This window comes from Pogonomyrmex barbatus, unplaced genomic scaffold, assembly GCF_055798465.1.
Source record: "Pogonomyrmex barbatus isolate J1 unplaced genomic scaffold, ASM5579846v1 scaffold2, whole genome shotgun sequence".
In the NCBI taxonomy this organism is placed as follows: Eukaryota; Metazoa; Arthropoda; class Insecta; order Hymenoptera; family Formicidae; genus Pogonomyrmex; species Pogonomyrmex barbatus.
Genome location: NW_028297116.1, coordinates 23585289 through 23612412, shown reverse-complemented (window position 1 = coordinate 23612412; position 27124 = coordinate 23585289). Strand labels below are relative to the sequence as shown.

The window sequence follows — 27124 nt, the reverse complement described above, 5'->3', positions numbered from 1 at the left end:
GTCAAGGATTCGCAAGCTACCCGAAAGATGGCAAAAGGTCGTTGATGCAAACGGGGAATATTTCGCTGATTAATATTTTTTTTGTTTGTTTTTGAATAAAGATTGAATTTTACAAAAAAAAAGCTCAGAACTTTTTTGTACACCTAATAAATTTTATAAATTTTGAGAACTTTAAATTATAAATTCAATCACATTTATTGAAAGATATTTATTAGATTCGGAAAAATAAACGAAGACCGACTCTGGCTTTGAACTCGGGATCTCTCGCCTACCACCAAGACTTAGTCTGCAGGACCGCGACGGCTCCTCTCTATTAGCTGTTTATATTTCGAATCTCTTTCATGATCGCTCGACGGTCGTCTAATTCTTACATTATATTCTTAATATATAATAATTCTTAGAAAAAAAATTATTTAATTGTTTCATTTGAAATTAAAAAAAAATTATATTTTATTATCCACTTTTCTAACAGATTTTATTACATTAGAACATTAGGTTCGCATTACTTAGAATTTTTAATATTTAAAGAAGAATAGATATATTTGTGAGCGATGGAAAAAGAAAGAAGAAGAAGCTTAAGTGCAATACGTATAAACAACATGAACCATCTATTTATAGAAAACCATTTATTAATCTCAAAACATTTATTGTTCAAAATAATTATAACTATTATATTTTTCCTAGAACTCGCATTTTTAAAAGGAAAATTATTTTTCTATAATTTCATTATTTAAAAAACGAGTGTATTATGTATTATGTATATAAAATAAAACAACATTAGAAACTATATATAAAACCAAAATTTAAGTATGCAGCAGGTATGCTATGTATGATTCATTAAATATTGTAATTTTTATTTTATTCTTTTTTTATTATTTTACAGAATTACCATAAAAAAAATAAAAACTTCGATATAGAATTACATATCCACATATTATTTTAAAACTTTTTCCACAAATTAATCTAAAAGTTTTATCTGATATGTTTTTTCATTTTTCTTATATATATATATATATATATATATATATATATAAATGTAAGAATATATATATATATATATAAAATACATGGGAGATTAGACAGAGAGATATACTTTTTAGTACCTCTTTCTCTGAAGATGTCCGGAAATATGTATTGCGCATGAGTTCGAAGCATACGGCGGATTAATATAATAATATGATCGAAATTTACCGAACTGCGTGAATAACTGCACGGATCGTACCTTCCAATAGAAATTGAGCCGATTGTTTGAATGACTTAGTTTACACCCAGCCGTTAAATCCCGATTCACTTTGGAATGAAGTAATATTTCTTAAGTGTAAACAGACTAATTTCGATCCATTTTAATCCTCTTTTCTTAGCGGAGTAAGATCAATCCGGTGTAAACGCTCCCTAAATCCACTTAATTTTGAAGTGACCGGGATTGGACAGCTAAGTGTAAACTAAGTCAATGATAAATAAAGAGACAATTTTATACATAAATTTATATTCGAATAATTAAAATATAATAAAACTTTTTTATTGTATAAAAGATAATATTTTATTGATATTAAATTTAATTGATATAAACAATGGTTATTATAAAAAATATTTAATCTAATAAATTTTACTTAAAGGTTAGATATTAATTTTTTGTGAATTATATCTTATTATTCTCATTTTTTTCTTATTTCTTTTTATTTTTATTCTTATTTTTTCTTATTTTATTCTTATTTTATTCTTATTTTTTATTCTTATTTTTTTTTACTTTTTTTAATTTTACCTTATTTTTATTTTAATTATATCTTATTATTCTTATTTTACTTGGATCAATTATTTATTTCTGACCCTTTTCGCTTTTTATTCTAATAAGATTCATTTTGGTGTTAGTTTACGCAGTAATACAAGCAGGTCATCTAAAGCAGGATTTTTGAGATAGCACAGATGAGATACGTTCCTGTGTAAACGAACGACGAACTGCGCTGTAGTCACTTTCGCAGACGGAGTAAACGAACGACATCTATGGTAGTGACTGCATAAACGAATGCACCCACAAAGATTATATTAGACGTAAGTTTACAAAATTGATTCATTTTAAACATCAATAAAAATTATTTTCTTGTATTATAATGGTATATATTAATGATATATATTAATCTATTTAACATTTCATTTCTATCTATTTAACATTTTTTTTACTATTACATTATCCCTATATAATATCATTTATGACACCTATTGTTCTTCACATCATACTATATATTGCTTGCTTATAGTATCTGTCAATTTCGATGCATGCGCAGAAAGATATACGAGTACCACTCGTATATCTTTCTCTCTCGCACATACTTTGGACACACTTTCAATGCCAATATTCCCTCTCCATGTTTATATACTCAAAGGTAGTGAATATCGGAATGCAACCTTGATCTCTGTTACGCAATCATTGCGCTCAATTCCGCCAATGATAAAGCTGGATGCACAATGAAAAACACAAGCTCACACACTTGACCGAAAAAAAGACCCGGTTGAGGAATTACTATATTAAATCGTTTGTATTTCGTTTGAAGAGTTTTGAAGTGCGATTGAAAAGATTTGTGAGTCATTCAGTCAATTGTAATTAATTATTTATTTTTTCACTATGTATTTAGTCGGATTAATTGGCCGGAGCTAAATGAAATAATGATTTTGTATGGAATTGTTTGTATTTCGTATGAAGAGTTATGAAATGTCATTAACGTTTATGAGTCGTCCAGATAATTGTAATTAAATATTTAAAAGTCATGTAATTGATCGAAATATAGATTTTAGTCCAGTTTCGTCAAATGATAGTCTATCGGTAGTCCTTCTAGTATTCCGAAACTTCTGGTTCTTTTCAATTATAATTTTTCTTTTCAATAATAGATGAGTTTTCCCGAGTTTTTCGGGCAGGATAAAAGTAGGTAAACAAGGGGGGCATCATACCTCCGCGGGGGAGAGGGGGGTGAAGGGGAGGGGAGTCATAGTATCCCCGGGAGGTTCGCATTCGGGGGAGGTGGATCTCCCTGGCGGTCACCGGAGTAATTTTTTTCTACTCGGTTGATAAGGATGTTCCCCCCCTTGGCGGTCGGGAGGTGATTTCCCCCTGGCGGTCGTGGGCCTAGCGATCGTGGGCCTGGCGGTTGGGCATGGTTTTTTCCCCTTTTTAGGGGACGTTTCTTTTCGGCGTCGCTCGCGAGGTTCGGCGGGGGGATGTCACGCGTCCTGTTTTTTAGGATGCCGTAGTTAGGCGCGCGTCCTGTCTAAGCATCTTCTATGGGGCCTAGCGCGTCCTGTTTTTTGTGGCGACAGGAAAGCGCGCGTCCTGTGTCTAGACGTCTTCTACGGGACCTAGCGCGTCCTGTTTTTCGTGGCGACAAGAAGGCGCGCATTCTATTTTTAGGATGTCACGGTTAGATGGCATCTTTACGAGGCTGGAAAGGATGCTGTCTTTTCGGGAGGTTTGGCGCGGTTTGGCGCATCTTCGACACTGCCTCAGAGTATATATCTAGTCGCGAGAGACATTTTTTTTCATTGTTAAGAACGTGATATATGGACGAATTCGCATTTATCGACGGTTCGTCTTTGAGAGAGGCGATGATCCGCCTTTATGTGCGTTCGATCATATCGTAACGCATCGCGATTTCGACAGCGATATCGGCGACGATCATTGCGTCGGTTATCGGTAGTGACGAGATTAGTTTAGAGTGTCACGAGACTATTGCGCCTAGTAACGACAAGGAGTGGATCGGTGAGAGAGGATGTTCACTGGTGGTCACGTATCACCTGCGACGAGAGATCGGTGCAGAGAGCTCGCGAGAGAAACTATGGATCGAAATGTTGCTTGCTCTGAGCAACAGAGCAGTGATCTACGAGAGAATAGCGAGAGAGAGAGAGAGAGAGAGAGAGAGAGAGAGAGAAATTCGAGTCAAATTCGTCGTTCCTACGGACGGTCGGGGTAACACCGTGTGGAAGTCGCAATATGGAGAAGAGTCGCGATCTTCTCGAGCGGGAGTTGAAGGGGGTGTGCGCCTATTGCGTTTGGGAAGGGGAGTGCGTTGAGTGTCTCGAAGTTTGAGAGACAGATGCGAGAATAGAATCGACTCTATGGTACTTATCGGAACGATAAATTCTCTGGTCTCTCGAATAGCACAGTTGGAGGGTGTGAGACTCGCTTTGAGGCGAGTTCACGTTTCAGTTACTCGGGTGCAGGGTACGACGGTTCGAAGGGATTCGAGTGGATGGATCTCGAGACGACCTTTGCGAATCGCGTACCAACAGGTGCGGTGATAAACATCGAGTACGTCGAACCCCAACGGTTTCTCGAGGACGCGAAAGACACAGTGCTCGAGCGAGTGCGTGTCGATCTCGATATGCACACGTGTTTGAAGGTCAACACCGCGTTTCACGGGGAATTCATCGCGAATAATAAGAGCGCTGTTAAGAACATTCGAACACGAGGAATCGTCAGCTATTCGATATGTCCGATCTACGAGAATGGTACAACAGAGACGTTAAGGATGTTATTTTGACGTCGCTGGAGGAATTTCAGGAACGCGACAGCAGTTGGGCGTTATTTCAGATATTAAATTTGATGATTAATGTGAACAAGTGTAATCCTATGCTGGATGTTGGATGTCACTTCCATTCTGGAGATAAGGAATAGAGAGCCGTGATCAACGTTCAAACGATAACGCATGCTTTGCGTGGGTGGTGATGGCCGCTCTGTATCCCTCGATCTACACTCGAAGAGACCTTCGTCATATCCTCATTATTCGACGGTATTGAATTTCGACGGTATCGACTTTCCTATGACGCTATAAAAAATCGCTAGATTCGAGCATCTTAACGATTTGTCTATCAATGTATTTGCCATTCGAGAGAAAAGGGAGAGGAACGGTATCGTGGTCGTTCCCTTGTTGCTCACGGGGAACAAGAAGTCTACGCACGTGAATTTGCTTTATCTGTCGAACGAGTGACGCGGCGATAACGTCGATCACTTCGTATGGATAAAGCACCTGTCTCGACTGTTAGCATCCCAAATAAACAGGCAAGGAGAAAAAGTACATATGCGATCGATAAGTATAAGAGAGACTATGCTCGTCGCGAGGTAAATTTTATATTAATCATAAATCATTTTTTCTTCAGATGTCTGCATTACTTTTACTCGAATAAGAAATTGGTCGCGCATAGCGTCGAGTGCGGAAGAGCGAACGACTGTGTTATTCTTCCGAGCGAGGTCGACAAGTGACTCTTCTTCCGCAATCACGATAGAAAGGAGAGATTACGATTCGTCGTGTACGCCGATCTGGAGTGCGTTTTAGAAAAGGGAGATCAACGGTTAGCGGGGAATCTCGACAACAGATTCGCCTATCAACATCACAAGGCGTTCAGCATGGGATATTATTTGCACAACGGAATCATATTCGCGTATAGATCTCGTCACGGCGACGACTGCGTCTCGTGGTTCGTCCAAGAGCTGCGCGCTCTCGCATGTCGCGTGAGGAAGGTTCTCTGCGCGAGCGTATCGATGTCGGAGCTCACCGTACGACGTTCGCGTGCGCGATCATTGTCATCTTACCGAACATTACAGAGAACCCGCGTATACGAGCTACAATTTGAACTATCAGAACGCATTCATTATTCCCGTATTCTTTCATAATCTACCCGGTTACGACGCGCATTTTATTATCAGAGATGTAGCGAACATTTTTGAGAATAAAGTCGACTTGTTACCTGACTAAAGAGAATTACATCGCGTTTTTGAAAACCATCAACAATTCGATATACGGAAAATGGAAAAATTGCGTTAAACTACGTTTCGTAGATTCGTTTAAGTTTCTCAATACCAGTCTAGAGAAATTAGTTTCGTATCTAAATCGGGAAAAATTGAGGATCGCGCGATTCTCCGGTCTCGTCGCGGAGGATTTCGAGTTGCTCACGCGCAAGGGCGTATTTCCGTACGAGTACGTTGATAAACGTACAGCGTTGATAAACTATTAGAGACCGAGTTATCGCCGATCGAAGCCTTTCACAGTTCTTTAACTGGCGAAACTGTGCGCTAGCGATTACGAGCACGCGCGAAGGATATGGGAGCGTTATCGCGTGAGGACTTTCGATGAGTACTGCGATCTATACTTGAAAACGGATGTGCTTCTCTTGGCGGATGTTTTTGAAAATTTTCGGAACATCTGTATGGAGAGTTACGGGTTGGATTCAGCGCATTATTTCACGTTACCGGGATACACGTGGGACGCTATGTTAAAATACACGAACGTTCGATTCGATCTGCTTATTGATATCGATATGGTGTCGTAGAGCGCGGTGTACGTAGCGGTTTGAGTCAATGCTCGAATAGATACGCGCGAGCTAACAATCAATACGAATCGTCGTATGACTCGTCTCGATCGTCGTCGTATCTCATGTACTACGACGTGAACAATCTCTACGGCTGGGCCATGAGCCCTTTACCGTACGCGGAATTTCAGTAGTCGAGGACATCGAGAGTTTCGACGTTATGTCCGTCCCACCTGACTCTGATATCGATTATATTCTAGAGATCGCTCTCGAGTATCCGCGATATCTTCACGATGGCCACGCGGATCTTCCGTTCTGCCCGATGCGCGAAAAACCGCCGGAAAAGCGAAACAAAAAGCTACTCACGCTCTACGACAAGTCGCGTTACGTGACGAACTATCGCAATCTTCAACAGTGTATGCGATACGGTTTACACGTGACGAAAGTGTATCGCGCGTTGCAATTCTCCTTGGCTACGCGCGTACATACATCGAACTCAATACGGAATGGAGAACTCGCGCGAACAACGAGTTCGAGAAAAATCTGTATAAGCTGATGAACAAGCGGTTTTCGACAAGATTATGGAGAACGTGCGCGATCACGTAGGCTCGTGATGCGTTGGAACGGAAGATACGGCGCGGAGGCGCTGATCGCGAAACCGAACTTCCACAGCAGGAGCGTCTTCGACGAGAATCTCATGGCCGTCGAGTTGTGCAAACTCGAAGTTAAGTTTAACAAACCGATCTATGTCGGTATGTGCATTCTAGAAATATCCAAGATGCATTTGTACAACTTTCATTAGGATTATATGATCCCGCTTTATCGCTCTAAATGCAAAATCATGTACATGGACACCGATAGCTTGATATATTTTTTGAAATGCCAGAACGTTTACGAAAATATGAAGCGGGATATCGCGAGATTCGACACCAGCGGTTACTTCGACGACAACACGTACGATATACCGTACGCGAACAAGAAGGACCGTTTTTTTTCTCGGCTTGATGAAGGACAAGAACAACGGAGCGATCATGACGGAGTTCATAGGGCTCAGGGCGAAGATATCTGAGAATTCTGGAAAAGAGTGATACGAAAAGAATAAAGGGCGTCAAGAGGAATATCGTCGCGAAAACAATAACGTTCAAGGATTTTGCGCGTTGCTTGGACGAATCATCGCAGCAATCGAGATGTCAGGCGTGCGTACGTTCGATACTGCACGAGGTTTACACCGTGTCCGAACTAAAGCCCTTGAGTCCTTACGATGACAAGCGACACGTAATATCCGACTCCATCGATACATTACCGTAGAGTCATTATAAGATATCGTTATCAGATACCAACATAGTATAAATACTTTTATCAATGTAGAATAAGTAATCGTTTCATGTAAGATATCTTTGTACTCTTTATTCATTACAATACAGCCCTTTTATGTATCCAAGAGTTATGTGTATTGTCCATTCCTAACCATTGGACGAAAACCCTATCATCCTTTCTACGTAGCACCTTCTCTACGAGATAGATATCGGAATTGGAAACTCGCAGTAACTCGTGTTCGTAGAATGCTCCACTGGCTCTCCGCGATAGTCTTTCAGCAAATACGGGATTCGTGCTTGGTGATTCGAAAAATCTCGGTCGTCCAGTTAGGCGTATATCCCTCCTCGAAAATTGTTTTGAATTTGCTGATGCGTACCGGATCGTTCACCTTGAACTTCGTGGGGGCTGCGATTTTCAAGTGACTGTATACCGTGGAGAGGAGTCTCTTGGCAACGGCGGGAGTTACGTTCGCCGGTCGCATTCCGATCGTTCGATGCACGCGGTTGTTATACTCCGAGATTAAACGCGGTAGAGCGTCGAGCCATCTGTATGATTGAGCGTGAAGAGTTTCCACATGTCGTTCTTGAGCGTGCGATAAATCGTTCCACCACCACCGCCTTCATCGTCGAGTCGTGACGTATCTGTCCGTAACCGCTTTTACGGAGGCGTTGCAGAACTTCTTGCCCTTGTCCGTTTGTAGATTTCGCGGATGTCGAGCGTCGTCGAAATACCAGGTGTATGCATAAGTTTTTTCCGGTTTAACTAAGAGATGTCGCCAGCGAAAAGTACGCAGCGTATTAATTTGACACATACATCATTTTGTTCGTCTGACATTTAAAACTACAAACACACACAAGTTGAGTCCGCCAAAAACTAGCGTCTTTGTTTTATCGTTCAGTGATCATGTCGAGTTTTGTGCCTGAAAAAGAACATTTGCGGCACGCATTGCTTTTTTTATTTAATCAAAAGAAAAAGGCTGTTGAAAGTCATCGTTTGCTGGTAGAAACATATGGTAAACACGCTCCATCGATTAGAACATGTGAGACATGGTTTCGACAATTTAAAAGTGATGATTTCAATGTGAAAGACAGTGAGCGCTCTGGTAGACCACAAAAATGCGAAGACGAGCAATTGCAGGAGTTATTGGATGATGACCCAACTCAAACTCAACGGCAATTAGCAGAAGCATTACATGTGTCACAAGAAACAATCAGCAGACGTTTACGAGCAATGGGAAAAATCAATAAACTCGGTAAATGGGTCCCACACGATTTGAATGAACGTCAAATGGAAAATCGCAAAGTCACTTGTGAAATGCTGCTTCAACGCCACGAAAGGAAATCATTTTTGTATCGAATTGTGACGGGTGACGAAAAATGAATTTATTTTGAAAACCCGAAGCGGAAAAAATCGTGGCTTTCATCTGGCGAAGCCGGTCCATCAACACCAAGGCCAAATCGCTTCGGCAAGAAGACCATGCTCTGTATCTGGTGGGACCAGAGCGGTATTGTGTATTATGAACTCTTGAAGCCCGGCGAAACCGTTAATACACAACGCTATCGCCAACAAATGATTAATTTAAACCACGCATTAATCGAAAGACGACCGGAATGGGCCAGAAGACATGGCAAAGTGATTTTTTTACACGACAATGCGCCGTCTCACACAGCAAAACCAGTGAAAGACACCTTGAAATCGCTTGGATGGGACATCCTTCCGCACCCGCCGTACTCCCCAGACCTGGCGCCATCTGACTATCACCTCTTCGCATCAATGGGGCACGCGCTCGCAGAGCAGCACTTCAGCAATTTCGAGGAAGTTGGAAAATGGCTCGACGAATGGTTTGCCGCAAAAGACAAGCAGTTTTTCTGGCATGGTATTCATAAATTACCTAAAAGATGGGCGAAATGTGTAGAAGCCGATGGCCAATATTTTGAATAAAAAAAATTAATTTCCCTTGAAAATTACGTGTCTTTTTTTACTAAAAAACCAGAAAAAACTTATGCATACACCTGGTATCTTGGACAACGTCGCGGCTACTTTGCTTCCACTCTTGCTCTTCAGCGGCACCGCCCACGCGTACTTGCTCAATACGTCGATAATTGTCATCACGTAGTTGTAACCTAACCTTTGTTTTGTCGCGCATACGGATGCATCTCGACGATATCGGCCTGCCACAGGTCGTCATAACCGCGCACCATGACGCGACGACGCGGGAAGTTTCTTCGCGCGAGTGCGTGAAGCTCCTCTTTTCGACGCTCATCGTTGATTTACAAGGAGGCGCGATTCGCGCTAGTTTTATTCGTGCTCGTCGTTTCGCGCATTCGCTCTTGTTCCTCGTTCCAAACATTAATCGCGTGTTTCATGGTATTCGGAATATCCGTTTTTAGCGCGACTACTAATTCGTCTATCTTTTCCCTAGTTACCATTTTATCTACGTTCAACGAGGCCAGCGTTTTGTCCAGCGTCTCTCTCATTATTTGCTTTGTCCGTCGCGAGTTTTCTCACGATTCTCAGATCTATCATGCTACGCGCGAGATTTTTCACGTTCGTCGAGATCCTCTCGCGGCTCATCGACAACGCGTCGAGCTCGTTTCGCAGGGATTCCTCTAGATTTTGCAATGATTCCTCTAGATTCCGCGTTCGTTTCTTCTGAGCATCGCCGAACGTCTCGACGACCCTTGGATCTCGCTCAAGTCTTTAACTCGCAGTTCGTCCCGTTTCTTGAGCGCTCGTTCCGTCGCATCATCTCTCCTATTCGTTTATCGAGATCGATGAGCGAGCCTCTCTCCTCTCCTTGATCGCAGGGATTCCTCCAGGTTTCGCGTCTATTTCTTCTGAGCGTCGACGACCTTTTGGATTTCGCTCAGGTTTCTCGCAATTCGTCCCGCTTCTCGAGCGCTCGTTCCATCGCGTCTCTTGTCTCTCCTATTCGTTTGTCGTGATCGATGAGCGAGGCCTTCCTCTTCTTTTCGAAGTGTCGCAGAATCCACTTCGGTTCTTATCGTAATACTGTAGGAAAATATTCCGAATCCGCTTGTTCATATCTTCCAGCTGTTTTCATAGCTCGTCCGTTAGAGCTTTCGACTCCTCGCTCCTTACGCGAAGCGCATCGTCGACGTAATCCTTGGTCGTCGCATCAGCGTCATCAATCGGCGCGTCCAGATGCCGTATCTTGCGTCTGTTGACGTCGTAGTCATCCGGATTCAGGCAAAGTGCGCTGCGACGCACGTACGCTCGTAGAGACTCGATTGTCGCGCTGCCTCTCTAGAGACTTCCCGAATTTGTTCACGAACATTAAGCCTTCGCGGATGACGAATCTATCACGCGCGATAATTTGCTCGTAATCTCGATCTGCGTATTCTACTTTAGAAACAATCTGGCTATGCGCGCCATAGATTTCTCCAATTCGCCGATCGACTTGGCCGTGCTCTCGTTCGTCTCCGACAGCAACGCTCGGGTACTCGCCGAGAGTTCGTTCGCGTAGCTTCTCGTCTCGGAGATCCTCGTCTCCGCGTCTCGAAACGCGCTATCCACGTAGCTCTTCCTCGCGGCATCGTTATTGGTTCTTGGTGCGGCTAAACGCCGTATGGTTCTGTTTCTCGCATCGTAGTAATCGTCGCTCAGAGCGAATTGTTACGCACGTAACGACATAGGGACTCTATCGAGCGTACTCTGTCGCCTCCGCCGAACGATTCCAACGATTTTCCGAGTTTGTTCATCAACATAACGGGAATACCGGCCGCCGCGAGCGCGCGCCGCGTTTTACTCGATCTCACGAAGCTCCTCGATTATCGACAGAATCTCGTTGTCATGAGCATCGTTGCTCGCTCGAGAGGTGTCGAGCAATCGAAGACGATCGACTAGCTCGTTGGGATTGTCCCAGTGAACGTATTTGATTCTTTTGTTCTTTTCTCACCCGCATAGTGGATGGAATAGAGTCGATCCTTCTTTTTCTCGCCTTACCAGTACCAATGCCAATTGTCTCTATCGAGCAAAAACGGCGCGATGATGTGCTTGTACTTTTGTTCCCTAGAACGAGCATAAGCGCGTTGTGACCAGATCGATGGACGTTCGTAATCAACAGTATACTCTTGTAGGTTTGCTTATCGTTTTCCGTATACACGACGTGGTCGGAGAGTCTCTTGAAGATCAACTCGTATAAGCCCGCAGTACCTAGATATCGCGCACGATCACACTGTCGTCGGTGGCCACGTCGAATCGCTTGTCGCCGAGCATTGAGCCGCTCTCGTCGAAGTACACTCCATAAACGTGATCGATCTCGCTCTATCTGTCCCCACTTAGAAGCGTGCCCATATATTTACGACCTAACGGTTCGATTGTCCATTGCGCGTTCGAGATCGATTCCTCTGATTCGCTTCTAGTCGCGGGACTAGCCGTCGCGATCGAGGACGATCTCGTCGAGAGTCGTCTCTTCGTCGGTCTCGACGGCAGCTTGTCGTCGATCTCGCATTTCCTCTTAGCGTCGACGAATGCGATCGAGTTGATTCCCTCAGTCGACTCTGTTGTGCGGGTCGTTTCGGGGATCGATCAAGGAGTCGGGAAAGAGGCGCTCACCACTTTGTTCGATACTAAATAAACTTTATTAAAAACTTGATACAGGTTGTCCTTTTTAATTCGGACCGCGACAGACGGCACGGCGGATCTCGACGAGTTCTCTCCTAGTATCGGTCTCCCGTTTTTATCCTGTTCCAGGCGGTCGATCCTTGCCGTGTCATCAAAATGTTCGTCAGCATTCGCGGTATATTTCTGGGTCGCGCGGCGGCTTTCCGCGTAAGGGCCGCCCAACCCCGTTGCTTCACGTGGTGCGGTTACGCAATAAATGCGCGATTAGCAAGGTAGCGTTGGTAATCGCTATCGCTTGATAAAATAATAATTCGTCGGTAAAGTATCGCTTGCCGCAATCCGCTTTGTCAGCGGTGGGCGTGATTGCGTTCTCGGCGCTCGCGACATCCCTCCCCCTTCGATGGAAGGTGATCTTACTTGCTAGTTTACATATGTTGTCGCGTAACTGTAATATAATCGTATGCTTATGACTAATATAACATAGCATCGTCGCGGTGCCTCTGTGCGGTCATCTCGTTTTTCTTTTGCTTTTTATTTTTGTTTTTGTTTGTGCGCCATGTTATTAATCCTATTATAGTTATTATTACTATGCAGGTGCCTGTTTCCATAGAGTATACAGTGTATTTATTTTTGAGTAAGTTATAATCGCTATCTTCTAGAGTTTCTCTTATTTCTTCTAGACTTACGCTTAACTTGGTTAAATCTACGAGATTCTTAATTATTTGTCGTAACGTGTCGGTTTTCGCTAGCTTATTTTTATCAGTGTCTTTATTTTTTATTTCTAATGTTATATTGTACTCGGGGAGGTAGTAAGGTTTTGGATATATTTTATCCCCTCAATTTTTCGTGCTTTTAATATTACGTTTGGTGTGATTAGTTTGCAATTATTTTTTAGTTTTATTTTTCCGGTTTTTTCTAATATAATTTTCTCTTTTATTTGCTTTTCGCACTTAATGCTAATTTCCTGCTTATATGCCGTGGAGTAAAGCCACGCTTGCTCCTTCGTCAATGCTATCCACAACGGTGTGTTAGATATCATATGATTCTTTTCGCAGTAATTGAGCTGTCCTGGTGTATATGTATATATTTGCACCTCGCATGGTACTGTTGTTTCCGCATAATATGTCGCGAAGTTCTGTTCGCATGTGTATGTGTTTGTTTCTCGTATGCAGCATTCTAACTCTACTTCCTCTAGTAATTTGTAGTGGTGATTCTCTTTATCTATAGCTAACAAAGGATGGTTTATTTTTATGTAGGCGAATACATTCGCATGATCGTGTACAGGTAACGGTATTGCTTTAACTAGTTTAAATGTATTTTATCATATTATATATTAGAGTGTTTTAAACTATTAATTATATTATTCGTATCAAAATATTAAATAGTGTCGAGTTAATATTGAAAAATATAAATACTATATGATATTCTATCGCTCGTATCATTTACATAAATGAATGGGGAAGTACAAATAAAAAACATTTTTTTAAATATCTCTCTCATTTTATTTCATCTCAATCTTACATCCCAAAGAACAGAGTAACGAGTTCGCAATCGATAATGTCGTTACGATCGAAAGCATCGCTATCGCGTATGATTCTCGAGACGTTCTCCGTATCCTTAGCGATAACTTGAAACAATTTCGCGTCGATCTTTTCTAATATCTTAGTCAACGAGATAACGAGACAGTTGACGCTCGAGCTCGAACATGTTATTCATCGTTTCGTCATAGCCAAGCGAGCCGCGGGCGTTTCCAGGCGTAATATCATCAGGTTGTTGATTCTTCCGAAACGGTCATATTTGCGATATACGATGGGGTCGGAAAGGACGGTTCTCCGTTGATACTCTGCAGATACTTCGAGAGAATGTGTCGTTGCTCGAGAAGCTCCCTCCACATATCGGAGGACATCGAAATCTCCTTGCCATGACTATTTCCCAGAATAATGTTTACGCGCGAGAAACGTTTAAGAATAACGCATACGTCGAGGAACTTGTATCCCATTTTAGTCAAGGGATATTTTCGTTCTAGAATTCTGACTGAACTATTCGTACCACCGACGTTGTTATAACTCGACGCGATTGTCCTCGTCGAGCGTTCTCTTCCTCTTCCTCGAGTTGTTGCTCTCGTCGACTCGATGCGTCTCGGAACCTTGTGAGTATTCGATACCGTACATCTTTACGACCGGAAAGATCGCACGATACTCATCGTTCATAACCATTTCGTATCCTTCTCTCTACAGTGTATGAAAAATTTCGTTCCTCTTCCTTCCTCTCCTCCTCTAAATCGTTCTCGCTCGAAAATACGTTCCTCATCTGAGCGAGTTTTTTCAGAAGAACGCGCAATGTTCTAACAGTCTGTCCCTTGGACACACGATACCAAAAATCTCCGCGTTGAATTTACCAGCCTTAGTTACACTTATGGTAAACTCGTTGTACTTGAAGAACTGTCATTTAACGATAAAGTACAGATTACCGTCGATGTATCGAACGGCGGACGTTACGGCGGGTGGAATCCCTGGAAATATCGTGTGCAATGAGTTATGTCTGACGGTTATCATCGAGCAGTTCAATCTCGGCCACGATTTCGTCGTTGTAAATCGCGAACGTTCGTCCCGCATTAATATTAACTATAGCGTTGATTTTCGCGTTAGGAGGAAGATTCATATTCTTCAGTTTCTTCGGCCAATCCGGTACCAGTTCGAAACTCGGATATTCTGCCATGTAACTGTATCGTCTACGAACAATACGAGTTAGCCCGAGGGTCGTCGATACGCGCCCGCCAAACGCGTAAAATTATCAGGAAGGAAACGCAGATAGTCCATCAATAACAACGATTTGCTGTAAAATTTTTCGCTTACGCTGACCGACTATAAGTGGCGTCAATACGCCATGTACATTCTGTCTTCTAACACCAACACTGTGTCGACGCGTCACAACGCGCACAGATCCACGTTCGTCGAGCCGTCTGTGTCGCGCGTCGCGATCGTGATCGTCGCTACGGTCGTCGTCGCTGATATCGAGACTTCGCTCTTATTCTTTAAATCCTATAAATTCTGAATGGCGAGAAAATCCGCTTCGCTCAAACGCACGGGAAAGTCTTAGAGGGAATGAAGGCATACATTATCGATATTCTTCTGAGAACTGTGATGTAATCCTAAAGCGTGACCGATTTCGTGCGTCAACGTATACAGTAGATAAATCGTATCATTAGGATTAGCGGTCAGCTCGATGTGCCACTTCTCCGAGTTATCTACGTGCACCTCCGATACTTCGGACGATGATAAAAAAGCGTGAGCTAGCATGTTACCTGGTCCGTCCAGCAATGACGGACATATTCGACTACTGCGATATCGAGAATCTACGAATGTGTGAAAGTCCTCCTGCGATAGCACGATATCGGGATTCATTGAATCGCACTCGAACGTCAACGACGAATTTGCCGCCCACATCTCAAATGCGATCTCGGTGACTCGTAGAACGCTCTCGCTCGCCAGGTGAAAGTTCCAAGCAAGACGCGTCTTCGCCCATTTCCTCGGAAACTTGTCCAAGGCGGAATTCGATATATATCTTTCGCCACATCGCGGTTTACGCATCTGTTTCAACGTGTCGTTAAGAACCCTATTACCAGATATACGGTAATATATACGATAATATAATACTCCTGGAAAAGCGCGATCGCATGTCTCAGAGCCAACGTCGTGTTATCGGACGATATCGTTTACACGTTGTCGCTGTCCAAGTAGATTTGCAAAAACCGAATCACCTCTTCGTTGCTATCGGCGGTGGAGTCGCGAATCGCCGCGATAATGCTATTGCGCACGTGACTGCGGCGATCCCGCGCGCGGGCGTCATCACGCGAAGCGAAAGTTGAATTGACACTGCCCGTCGAAAGATACGCAAACCGCTCGATCGATGTCGCCATTGGTACGTGTCGCGAGAGGTGGAGTCCGACGCGAACCGCGATGAATGGCTCCTTTAACCTTTCATTGCTCGTTTAAAAATCTTATTTTTTAGTTTTCATTTTTGATCGCGCTTCTATCAACGAAATTCTACGCGAAGTCTTATTTTTTAGCTTTCATTTTGCGGGCTTCTATCTCTAACGACTCATCGGAAATCCAACCGTAACTTTGACAATACGATCTTTATTTCTCTCGCACTTTATTCACGTTATCGAAAGACAAAGGGAAGAGACGCGTCCGTTGTCGCGATGAAACTTTACCCGCATGCGAACCGGAACCACGAATACGATAAATTTTTTAGTTTCTATTTTTTTTAATTTCTATTTTTCTTTTTAGTTTCTATTCCTTATTTGTTTTATCTATCGAGACCGTTTTAGTTTCTATTCTCTATTCTCTATTCGAAGAAAAATTGCTATTAAAATTTCGGGATCGCTCGATGAGAGCGATCTCGCTATCGCATATGTTTCTCGTATTCGACGATCTATCATCGATTCGAAAGAACGAGGAAAAAATCTTTTCTCGGGGATCGCGCGTTTTTCTAGCCGTATCTAATTCGCGCGATAAGAGCATTTGTTATCATTTACGCATCTCTCGTATTAACGCGTTTAGGAAAAAAAAAATGCTCGTCAGTATCCATTTAGACACGATAAACGCGACGACGTACACAATGAACAACAACAAATACTCGCGTGATATGCTGAATCATGTTATTAACAACGGAGAAGTCAAAGTATTCACGGTGGAGTACCCGTTGAACGGAATAAGTATCTAATTACTTTTTTATTTAACGCATTGGCTACGGAAAAAATTTTGGTGTGCTTTGAGATCGTTTTAATAAATTACTGAATAGAATCGACGCCGCGGAGCCAATGCGTTAAATGATTCAATGTAAAAAAATTTTTTAATAATTTAATATTGTTTTCAGTATCATAGCAGATAATCATAGCAGATAGGCGTACGGCACCTGCGCAAGATGTGATTATTAAGACATCGTTCTATCTGTCGTTTAAGAATAACAAATTGCAAATGAGTATACATTATCTTTAGATAAAATATTATTTATTTTGTATATTTTTAATACGATATTTTATATCTTTTACAGTGGTCCGTCAAGCACGACTTCCCAATTCCCCTACCCTTATTTGACTGCATGAGCTACCAATTTTTGGAGGGAGATAATTTTGTAAGTATATCATACATAGTATTATATATTAGATGTAATAGTAGTACGCGAATTTTTTTCTATTGTATATTTCTTTTCAACTCGCGTTGGGTCGTTTCTTATGGGGCGATGATACAAAGATAGAGGGATACATTCATATAAAGCATATGAAGTGGATCCAACTGAAGAGGAAATAGATTCGACAACACTTGTGCGACATATACGAAGACGAAGATGGAAACAACGTATACGACATGGATCTATCAGATGGATTTGTTTAATTTGAGACCTCTTTTCGATATAAAGCCACTTCAATGGTGGGAGTAAATTATATTACACATTTATATATTACATATTTTTATATTACACATTTATATATTACATATTTTTATATTACACATTTATATTACACACATTTATACTATATATTTAAATGGACACTGACATTGGAGTATTGTATGCCGTTAGGAAGCACGAGATAGATACTCTTAATGCGCTAAACAGCCGATTTTGCTCCAATTGCCAACAGTCCGTCTGTGTGATAATGCTATGCAACATATACCCAATTTGCACAAATTGAAAAAAGACAACATTGTGAACGAGTCATATGCAAGTGCTCCGTGGAAGAGTGTGATGTAAAAAATGTGATATAAAAACAATATGGAAAAGTCATTGGAAGAATTAACAAGTTCTCCGTTATGGGACTCAATCTCTCATCTACCAGTGAACGTGGCGGTGTATTTTATAAAGAGACACTATACCCCAACTCCCCATTTCCCGATTCCTCGTCCAAGAGTTAAAGGACGCTACAATTCAACTCTTTGTTTCTCCGCTCCTTCTGAGAGAGCGGAAATAATTCTGGAAGCGTGCATATATTATCATTATAGAGGACACGCATACAATATATTACTACCCCTCTCGCGGCAAAAAGTAGCAGAAATAATTCCAAGAAGCGAGGATAATCATATATGGTTGTTCTATTCCCATTAATCTCCGGATATGTCGGAAATACAACGCTTTATATACTGGCTTCGAATTAAAGCAGCTATAGAGAAAAGAAAAAACGAAAGTAAAAAAATGTAAAATTGTTTTGATGAGACAGTACAACAATTTAAAAGAATCAAGATTTCGCAATATGGAACATCTAGAGCGAGTGGAATGTTGCTGGAGCAGTGCAGCCAAGTCGCTACCTTGGTGGAGTGTTTCGCGTGATTGCAACGATGTGACGAATGCGTCGAACAACTCGAGGAACTTAGCCGTATTAAACGTCTTCGATTCACCGTTGCAAATAGACAATCTGTGGTGACGAGGATCGCGCGACTCGCGGGTGCAAAAGTACAAGACTAGAAAGACGTTTCGTGCACGTGGTGGTAAGTACGCGAGCACTAGTAGAGACAATGGATCTCTCGTTTGAGAGATCCATTGTCTCTTCGCGAGATTGATACGGCATTTGAAAGCCGTATATTGACTGGTGCGGTGATCAATGTGCACTATATCGAGCCGCGACAATTTTTAGAAGACGCTGGTAGTGTAGTGCTCGAGCGAGTGCGAGATATTGTACAAAGACACGATAGTGTGAAAGTGAATACTGCATTTAACGGCGAGTTTGTGACGGGCGATAAACGCGTGAACAAAAGTATAAACACTAAAAATAGTGAACTCTTTCGAATGTCAAATTTGGACGAGTGAACGTTAGAATAGAGAAAGATACGAGCAGAACGTTATCGAACTCACGTTGGCGTCGCTCGAAGAATTCCAAGAACACGACAATGGATGGGCGTTGTCACGAATTCTAAATTTGACTGTAAACGTGAACAAATATAATCCAATGCACGCGGGATGTTACATCGAATTGCCGCGGGAAATTATGTTAAAACGAGCGGTGATCAACGTACGATCCAAGGACAATGCGTGTTTCGCGTGGTCGGTGGTTGCGGCTTTGCATCCGGTCGAAAGGCATACGGATCGGGAATTGTCGTACCCGCATTATACGACAGTGCAGCACTAAATCTCCAAGACATTACGTTTCCTATGACGTTAGATCAAATAAAGAAGTTTGAACGAATCAATGACATCTCAATCAACGTTTACGGCTTCGAGGGAGGAAAGGAGATTCTCCCGATACATCTGACATCAAGGAAGATTGAGAAGCACGCAAATCTATTGTACGTGCAGGATCCGCGCAACGACAACGCGGGGCACTTCGCGTACATCAAAAATCTTGTGAGCTCGCAAACAAGAAGAAATGCAAAAAATACTTTTGCGACCGGTATGTATTTTAACAAATTTTATTATTTCTCTTATAAAATTGTTTATTAAAAAATTATATTTTCCGTTTGCAGATGCCTATATTACTTCAGTTCGTCTGAAAAATTGCAGTCACATACAACGGACTGCGAAAAAATAAACAATGGCGCCATTCGACTGCCGAGCGAGGAGTGGTTCGAATTCAAGAACTACACGAATAAGGAACGACTTCCATTCATCGTTTACGCGGACTTGGAGTGCGTACTACGGCGAACGGAACCGGCAGAGAAGGAAGACGCATCGTACACTTATCAGCAGCACGAAGTATTTAGCATCGGATACTACGTGCGATGCTCGTACGACGACGCGTTATCGGTATATCGATATATTTCGCGGCGAAAATTACGTTGCGTGGTTCGTTCAGCAACTCGAAGATTTGGCGCATCAAGTAAAAATTCTGTTATCCGCGAATGTCCCCATGGAAACGTTGTCGAGAGCAGTGGGAGGCATATCGTAGCGCGACGCGTTGTCATATTTGTGAAAAACCATTTGCGTCGGACGACACGCGGGTACGCGATCTTACCGGTCGTTACCGGTCGTTGCCATCTTACCGGTCGTTACCGTGGTCCCGCGCACTCAAATTGTAATCTAAATTATAAAGATTCATATTGCATTCCCATAATATTTCACAACTTATCCGGTTATGATGCGCACTTTATCATCACGGAAATAGTTACGGCGTTCGAAGGCAGAATCGAAGTGCTGCCGACAAAAGAAAAATATATTTCGTTTACAAAACATGTTCAAGATACCACCGAGAGATCAGATTCACGAAATTGCATACGCCTGCGGATAGATTCGTACAAATTTTTAAATACCAGCCTCAATAACTTGGCATCTTTTCTAACGAAAGAAAAATTGAAAATTTTACATTACGAATTTTTCACAGTATCAAACGAAGATTTTGACTTGTTGACGCGCAAAGGTGTCTTTTCGTACGAATACGTGGATCGCGCGGACAAGCTGCAGAACACGCGTTTATCATCGCGCGAATCATTCTATAGCTCGTTGACCGGTGACACAGTGTCGAAGAACGATTATGTGCACGCCGCGAACGTTTGGCAGCGGTTCTCTATCCGAACGCTCGGCGAATACAGCGATCTAAATCTCAAGACTGATGTCTTGTTATTGGCCGACGTTTTCGAAAATTTCCGCGAAAGTTGCGTCGCGAGTTATGGACTCGATCCTGCTCATTACTACACATTGCCAGGTTTCACGTGGGACGCCATGCTAAAACATATACGCGCGTAAAATTTGAATTACTCACCGACATCGATATGGTTATGTTTATCGAGCGCGATATACGCGGCGGTCTCAATCAATGTTCCGACAGATACGCGCAGGCCAATAACAAGTACATGCGTTCGTATGACCGGTCGAAATCGTTGTCATACCTTTTGTACTTTGACGTGAACAATCTGTATGGATGGGCGATGTGTCAACCGCTGCCCTATGCCGAATTTCGATGGGTTGAAGACGGTGAGAACTTTGACGCGAGCGCGATCGCTCCGGATTCGCCTACGGGTTATATTCTCGAGGTCGATCTCGAGTATCCGCATCATTTGCACGATCGACACACTGACCTACCTTTCTGTCCGATGCGCGATAAACCACCCGGCATGCGGCAGGATAAACTTCTCGCGACGTTATACGATAAGAAGCGGTATATCATCCATTATCGCAGCAATGTACGCGCCATGGTATCGCAAAGATACATCGCGTACTACAATTTGCTCAATCCGCCTGGCTCCGCGATTACATCGAACTCAATACACACTTTAGAACGTGCGCGAAAAATGATTTTGAGAAAAATTTGTACAAATTGATGAACAACGCGGTATTCGGTAAAACAATGGAAAATGTGTGCAATCACGTCAACGTTAAATTTTTGACCAAATGGGACGGACGGTATGGCGCGAAGGCAATGATCGCGAAATCAAATTTCCACAGCCGCAGCGTCTTTGCGGAAAACTTAATCGCCGTCGAACTCGAGATGAAATTCAACAAGTCAATTTACGTGGGTATGTGTATATTCGACATATCAAAAATCTGCTTGTACGAATTTCACCACGAATACATGTCACCGCTGTATCGCGAGAAATGTAAAATAATGTACACCGACACGGACAGTCTCGTATACCACATCCAGTGTGTACGAGATGATGAAACGCGATATCGCTAGATTCGATACGAGCGATTATCCACCGGGTAACGCGTACGGGATGCCTCTCGTGAATAAATAAGTACCCGGTCTAATGAAGGATGAGAATAACGATGCGATAATGATGATGAATTCGTCGGACTCAGAGCGAAGATGTACGCGGTGAGGGTGGACGGCAAAAAAGACATTAAAAAGGTGAAAGGTGTAAAGAATAACGTCGTAGCGCGAACAATAACGTTCGACGATTACACGCGGTGCTTGAATGAAGAGATCGAAATGACTCGTCGCCAGTCGTGTATAAGATCCAAGTTACACCAAGTATATACGGTGTCCGAGTCGAAAATCGCTCTGAGTCCGTACGATAACAAACGATACATCGTATCGGATTCGACGGAGACGTTACCGTGGGGACATTGGCGAATTCCATTGTAATATATACGTGTTTATACAATGTACATATATTTTATATATTTGTATATGTAGTTTATATATATGCATATATGCACGTATGTATGTATGTACGTATTTATGTATCATATCTATGTACGTATGTATGAACGTATGTATTCTTGTAGTTTTATACGATACTGTTATATATGTAGTATAGATGTATGTATTTTTTGTAGTTTTTATATGTAGTTTTACAATAAAATTTAGCTGTTCAAATTTATTTTATATATAAAATTTATAATAGCAACCAAGATCCTGTTTGCTGAGGAATTAGCTTTAATTCTCTCTTCGATTTATTTAATGTATACTCGGCTTAATACATATATTGTTTATAATACATGTAGTTTTATATGTGTTCTCGTAAGTTGCATACATGTATAGTTTAAAAAAAATGTAATGGAAGAAAAAAAATAATAAAAACTCTTTGTATACATGTATACAGTGTATATTTATTTTTTTTAATACATTATAAAAATAAGAAAAATGAATTAAATCACACTGCTTTTGTTTATCCATGAGTTATGCGATCTATCGAATCCCAGCCACTTGATGTAAACCTTGTCTCCCTTCCTGCGTAGTACTTTCTCGACGAGATACGTCTGGATGAGTCGCGCGATGCAATTCGTGCTCGTAGAACGCGCCCGCGATCGATTTTCCGCGATAGTCCTCGAGCAGATAAGTTACGGAATTAGTACGCTGCACTTTAACACCTCGGTGGTCCAATTTGGCATGTAACCTTTTTCGAAAACTGTCTTGTACTTGCTCACGCGTACCGATTCGCCTACTTTGAATTTTGCTGGACCTGCGATCTTTATCGCGCTGTATATCATATCCATGAGTCTTTTGGCGATCGCGGGAGTTACGTCAACGGGTCGCATGTCGATAGTGCAATGCTTGCGCGCGTTGTAATCTGATACGAGACGCGGTAGCGCGTCGACTCACTTGTAAGTGCCGTTGAGCGTAAACATCTTCCACATGTCGTTCTTATGCGTGCGATTGAATCGCTCGACGATTGATGCCTTCAACACCGTATACGTGGAATAATGATTAACGTTGTGTTTTTTCAAGAATTTTTACACATCGGCATTGTAAAATTCCTTTCTCATATCCGTTTGCAAGTTTCTCGGGCATCTTCGGCTCTCTCGAATTATCTTAACGATAGCTTTAGCCGTCTCGCTTCCGACCTTGCTCTTGAACGGTACGGCCCAGACATACTTGCTCAACGCATCGATGACAGTGAGTATGTAGTGATGACCTTTGTTGAAACTCGAGTACGGATGTATCTCGACGATGTCAGCCTGCCACAGATCGTCATATCCCCGAATTATGACACGTCTTCGCGGAAAATTTCTCCTCGCCGTGCAATTCCTCAACGAGTCGTCGTCTCTCGGAGCTAACATTTTTTTCACGGATCGCATGTTGCGACGATGTTTAATACTAAATAAGATATATACAATTTAAAATTGATTTTTTCCTCACTGACTGTTAATCGACTGGCTCGTTTTATCAATACGCGATTAATTTATAATAATGCCGGCTTCGCGAAGTTCCTCGATGATCGACAGCATCTCGTTGTCGTGAGCGTTGTTACCAGCTCGGTGCGAAGCGTCGAGCAATCGGAGTCGATCCACCAGTTCGTTGGGATCGTCCCAATGCACATAATCGATCTTGTTGTCGTTTAATTTCATGGTTGGTATATTGCTCACGCCTGCATCCTTTTTACCGCTACTTCCATATGTAGATACGAGCGGAGCGATGATGTTAATATACTTGAATCCCCTATTGCCCTTGATGGGATTATGGGCACTGTGACCACGTCTATGAGCATTTGTTGTTAACAATATACTTTTATACGTTTGTTTGTCATTCTCGGTAAAAACTGCGTCATCGGGAAGTCTCTTGAAGATCAATTCGTACAATCCTGGTATACCATTGTATCTCACATTGTCTATTGATTGTGGAGTCATTTTTGTCAACGTCAAATTTCTTGTTACCAAGCATCGCACCACTGTTTTTATCGAAATAAACATCGTATACGCGATCAAATGTATCGTTTTTTCCATTATCATCGAGGAGAGGGCTTACGTACTTTTGCCCCAATGGTCCCAGCTGATTATGCAACGCCTCTCGACCTTGTTGCGTTTGCAGAATCCGTTTGATGATTGTTTTGAATGACAGTTCACTGATATCTTTTGTTTCGAAAACATCTTCCTTTTGCAGGAACAGCGGTGGTTCTTTCGGTGGGTCTTTCGATGGTTGTATCGGTGTAGACTCGAACACGAGTGAATTTGACGCGGCTTTCAATTCTTTCGTTGTACGTCGTTTTTTAGACTGCGGCGTTAATTTCAACCATCCAACATCCGTCCAATATGAATCCTTGTCAGTAGTAGTAATATCGTTATCGTTGTCGTCATCGCTGTCTTCACGTTTTTGTTTTTTCTTAATACCGAGATCCTTTGCTTCTTTTTCAATCGATTGAGATTCCTCGGTTTTTTCAACAATCTGTTTTAGAGGTTTGACGATAGGCTTGAAGCGTTTCTCCAACGCTGTATCTTCAGCTATTTTACCAATTTTTAAAGCGCGATATTTTTTGCGAATTGAATCCCTTGTTTTCGCAAAATGTTTCGCTATTTTCTCGCGATCTTTGGTGTTATCCATGTTGCCTGCTTGACGTATCAACATCGATTAACCACGTTACGGTACCGCGAACGTATTAAATTCCTTTCTGTATTGCCTATTGATAAGCGGACTGTCCTTATCTATCACTAGAAATCCATACTCGCGCTGCCAACAATCGCGGCATAACGCACAAAATTCATCGTATGACATGTCGGTATTCACGTGATCGTTGTAAACATGTTTCAAGTTGGTACCATCCTGTTTGAACAGAATCAGCAGGTTCGCATTGTCGCGTATCATGTTTAGGTATCCTCGCGTACGTCTGACAGAGATAGAAGCAATCGACGTTCGAGTAGCGGCCCATCGAAAAGTATTCTCTCACAGCATCTTGCTTATCGCACGCAACGTCGTCGAAGACGAAGATCGAATTGGGACGTGCCTCGCTCGGTGGAATGACGTCACTTTTGTTGGAGAATGTAAAGTAGTCAATTTCTTCTATCGATGTCAACAAAGTTTCGAGATATCGATATTTCGGTTATTGCATCGATTTCGAGTATACATACACGTTCTCGAAACATACCGTGCGGACTCTCGAGCAAGCTTATGAGAACATTGGTTTTACAATTCGACGGCCCGCAAATGATGGCGCGTATAGTACTCGGTAACATTTCACCGTGCTTACGCTCCGTCGCCTATCATTCGCGCTCTCTCGTCACAGTTCGCGACGCGTATCATCAGCGGCTGCCGTACAAATTTCATGTTCGCACTGCATTATCTAGACTTCGATCGAACGCCTATTTATAGGCGCGCGAAACCACGAACCGCTCAGTAGCAAAAATGTATCTCGCGCTGTCGCATCCCTTCGATATTCGGGATTTGAGCGCTGAGCAGTTGCAATATATATCGAAGGTCATACTGTTACGCGTGTGCGGCGACCACGTGTGGGACAAGCTTCCGGAGTAATGTAAAGGCGGATGTAGGCGATGTAAAGGCGGATTTGGAGATTCAAACCTATCGTCGCTGCGTCGAGCATTATAATCAGTCTTGGGATCGAGATCATACAGACGATCCTGCACCAAAGATAAAGGATTGTAGCGCATGTCAGCAGCAACGTTGAACAAAAGCTGTGGTGGAAGTCTGCTCAATCGAGCGATAAACGCGCTTCTTTTCGAACTACATATCCCCGGCTATCAGTTTTGCGACCCGGGTACTCGGCTGAAAAAGCGATTAGCCAGAGGTGAAACGGGCATAAATCCACTGGACGCGGCGTGCCGTGAACACGACATTGCGTATTTTCAGAGCAACGATCTCACCGACAGACACGCGGCGGACAAGGTACTCGCCGATAAAGCCTTAGGACGCGTCATCGCGAGAGATTCGGCTCTGAGCGAGAAAGCTGCAGCTACAGCCGTTTGGGCAGCGATGAAAGCCAAGACCAAGATCGGCATGGGTATGAAGGCGAAGAAAAAAGCCGGCAAAAAAAGAAATGAATACTTCCAACGGCGAAACAAGATGGTGTGTTACCGATTTTGCCAATTTTGGGCGCTCTCGAGTCCTTAATCTGCGGAGCGACCAGCGTGGCGAAAGCGATAAACGACAGGAAAGCCGCGCAACATCAACTCGAGGAACTGCAACGTCGCGCGATGGAAACGCGCAGACAGAGACTGTATTTCCGTACAAATACGGACGGGGACTATATCTCGCGCCGTACAAAGACAGACGAGGCGTAACAGCGAAAAAAAAAAGAAAAAAAAATGCCAAAGAGACAATAAAAATACCTACGAGTGTAACGTACATTTGACCAGCTGGCGAAGCATATGCGCGTACCGTACTTTAGAGTTGTTTTCATGCGTGACGCATTACCGATTAGCGGTGCGCGTCGAAACGAAAATGGTATCGTAAATCTGGACAACACGACAGGTCCCGGTACTCATTGGGAACGCAAAAAGAAACAATCGTTGTGTACTTTGACAGTTTCGGTAATTTTCGACCGCCCAAGGAACTGATACGATATTTCGGAGATGATGCTACGATAGAGTACAATCGAATGTTCTATCAGATGTACAATGACAGCGTCTGCGAACAGCTGTGCTTGTGGTTTCTTCTCCAAAACGATCGACGTGCGTGAATTTAAAAAGTCCGACAAAATGTCGCGGTGTCTCAATATTTGTCGAACGCTTTTTCCATCATGTCGCTGACGCTTACACTGAGCAGGAAGAGCAGCGTTCTCGCGGCAAACTACTCTCCAGTCATAGATTTAAGCAACGATGA

General features: G+C 42.6%; 1 protein-coding gene across 1 annotated transcript; it reads right to left on the bottom strand.

The window, feature by feature from the left end:
- Nucleotides 1-15293: 15293 nt before the first annotated feature.
- LOC148936784 (interstitial collagenase-like) lies at nt 15294-20169 on the bottom strand. Its single transcript, XM_089076173.1, has 2 exons — nt 20147-20169; nt 15294-15813 (listed from the first exon to the last, which is right to left on the bottom strand). The coding sequence occupies exons 1-2, from the start codon at nt 20167-20169 to the stop codon at nt 15294-15296; spliced, it is 543 nt and encodes a 180-aa protein (XP_088932299.1).
- Nucleotides 20170-27124: the final 6955 nt, after the last annotated feature.

What these genes read in the sequence shown, in the direction of transcription:
- LOC148936784 (XM_089076173.1), bottom strand. Translation starts at nt 20,169, where the DNA reads ATGGCAACGACCGGTAACGACCG. An exon ending in GCAACGACCGGTAACGACCG is followed by an intron (nt 15,814 to 20,146) that starts GTAAGATCGCGT and finishes ATCTGGTAATAG; the next exon opens with GGTTCTTAACGACACGTTGA.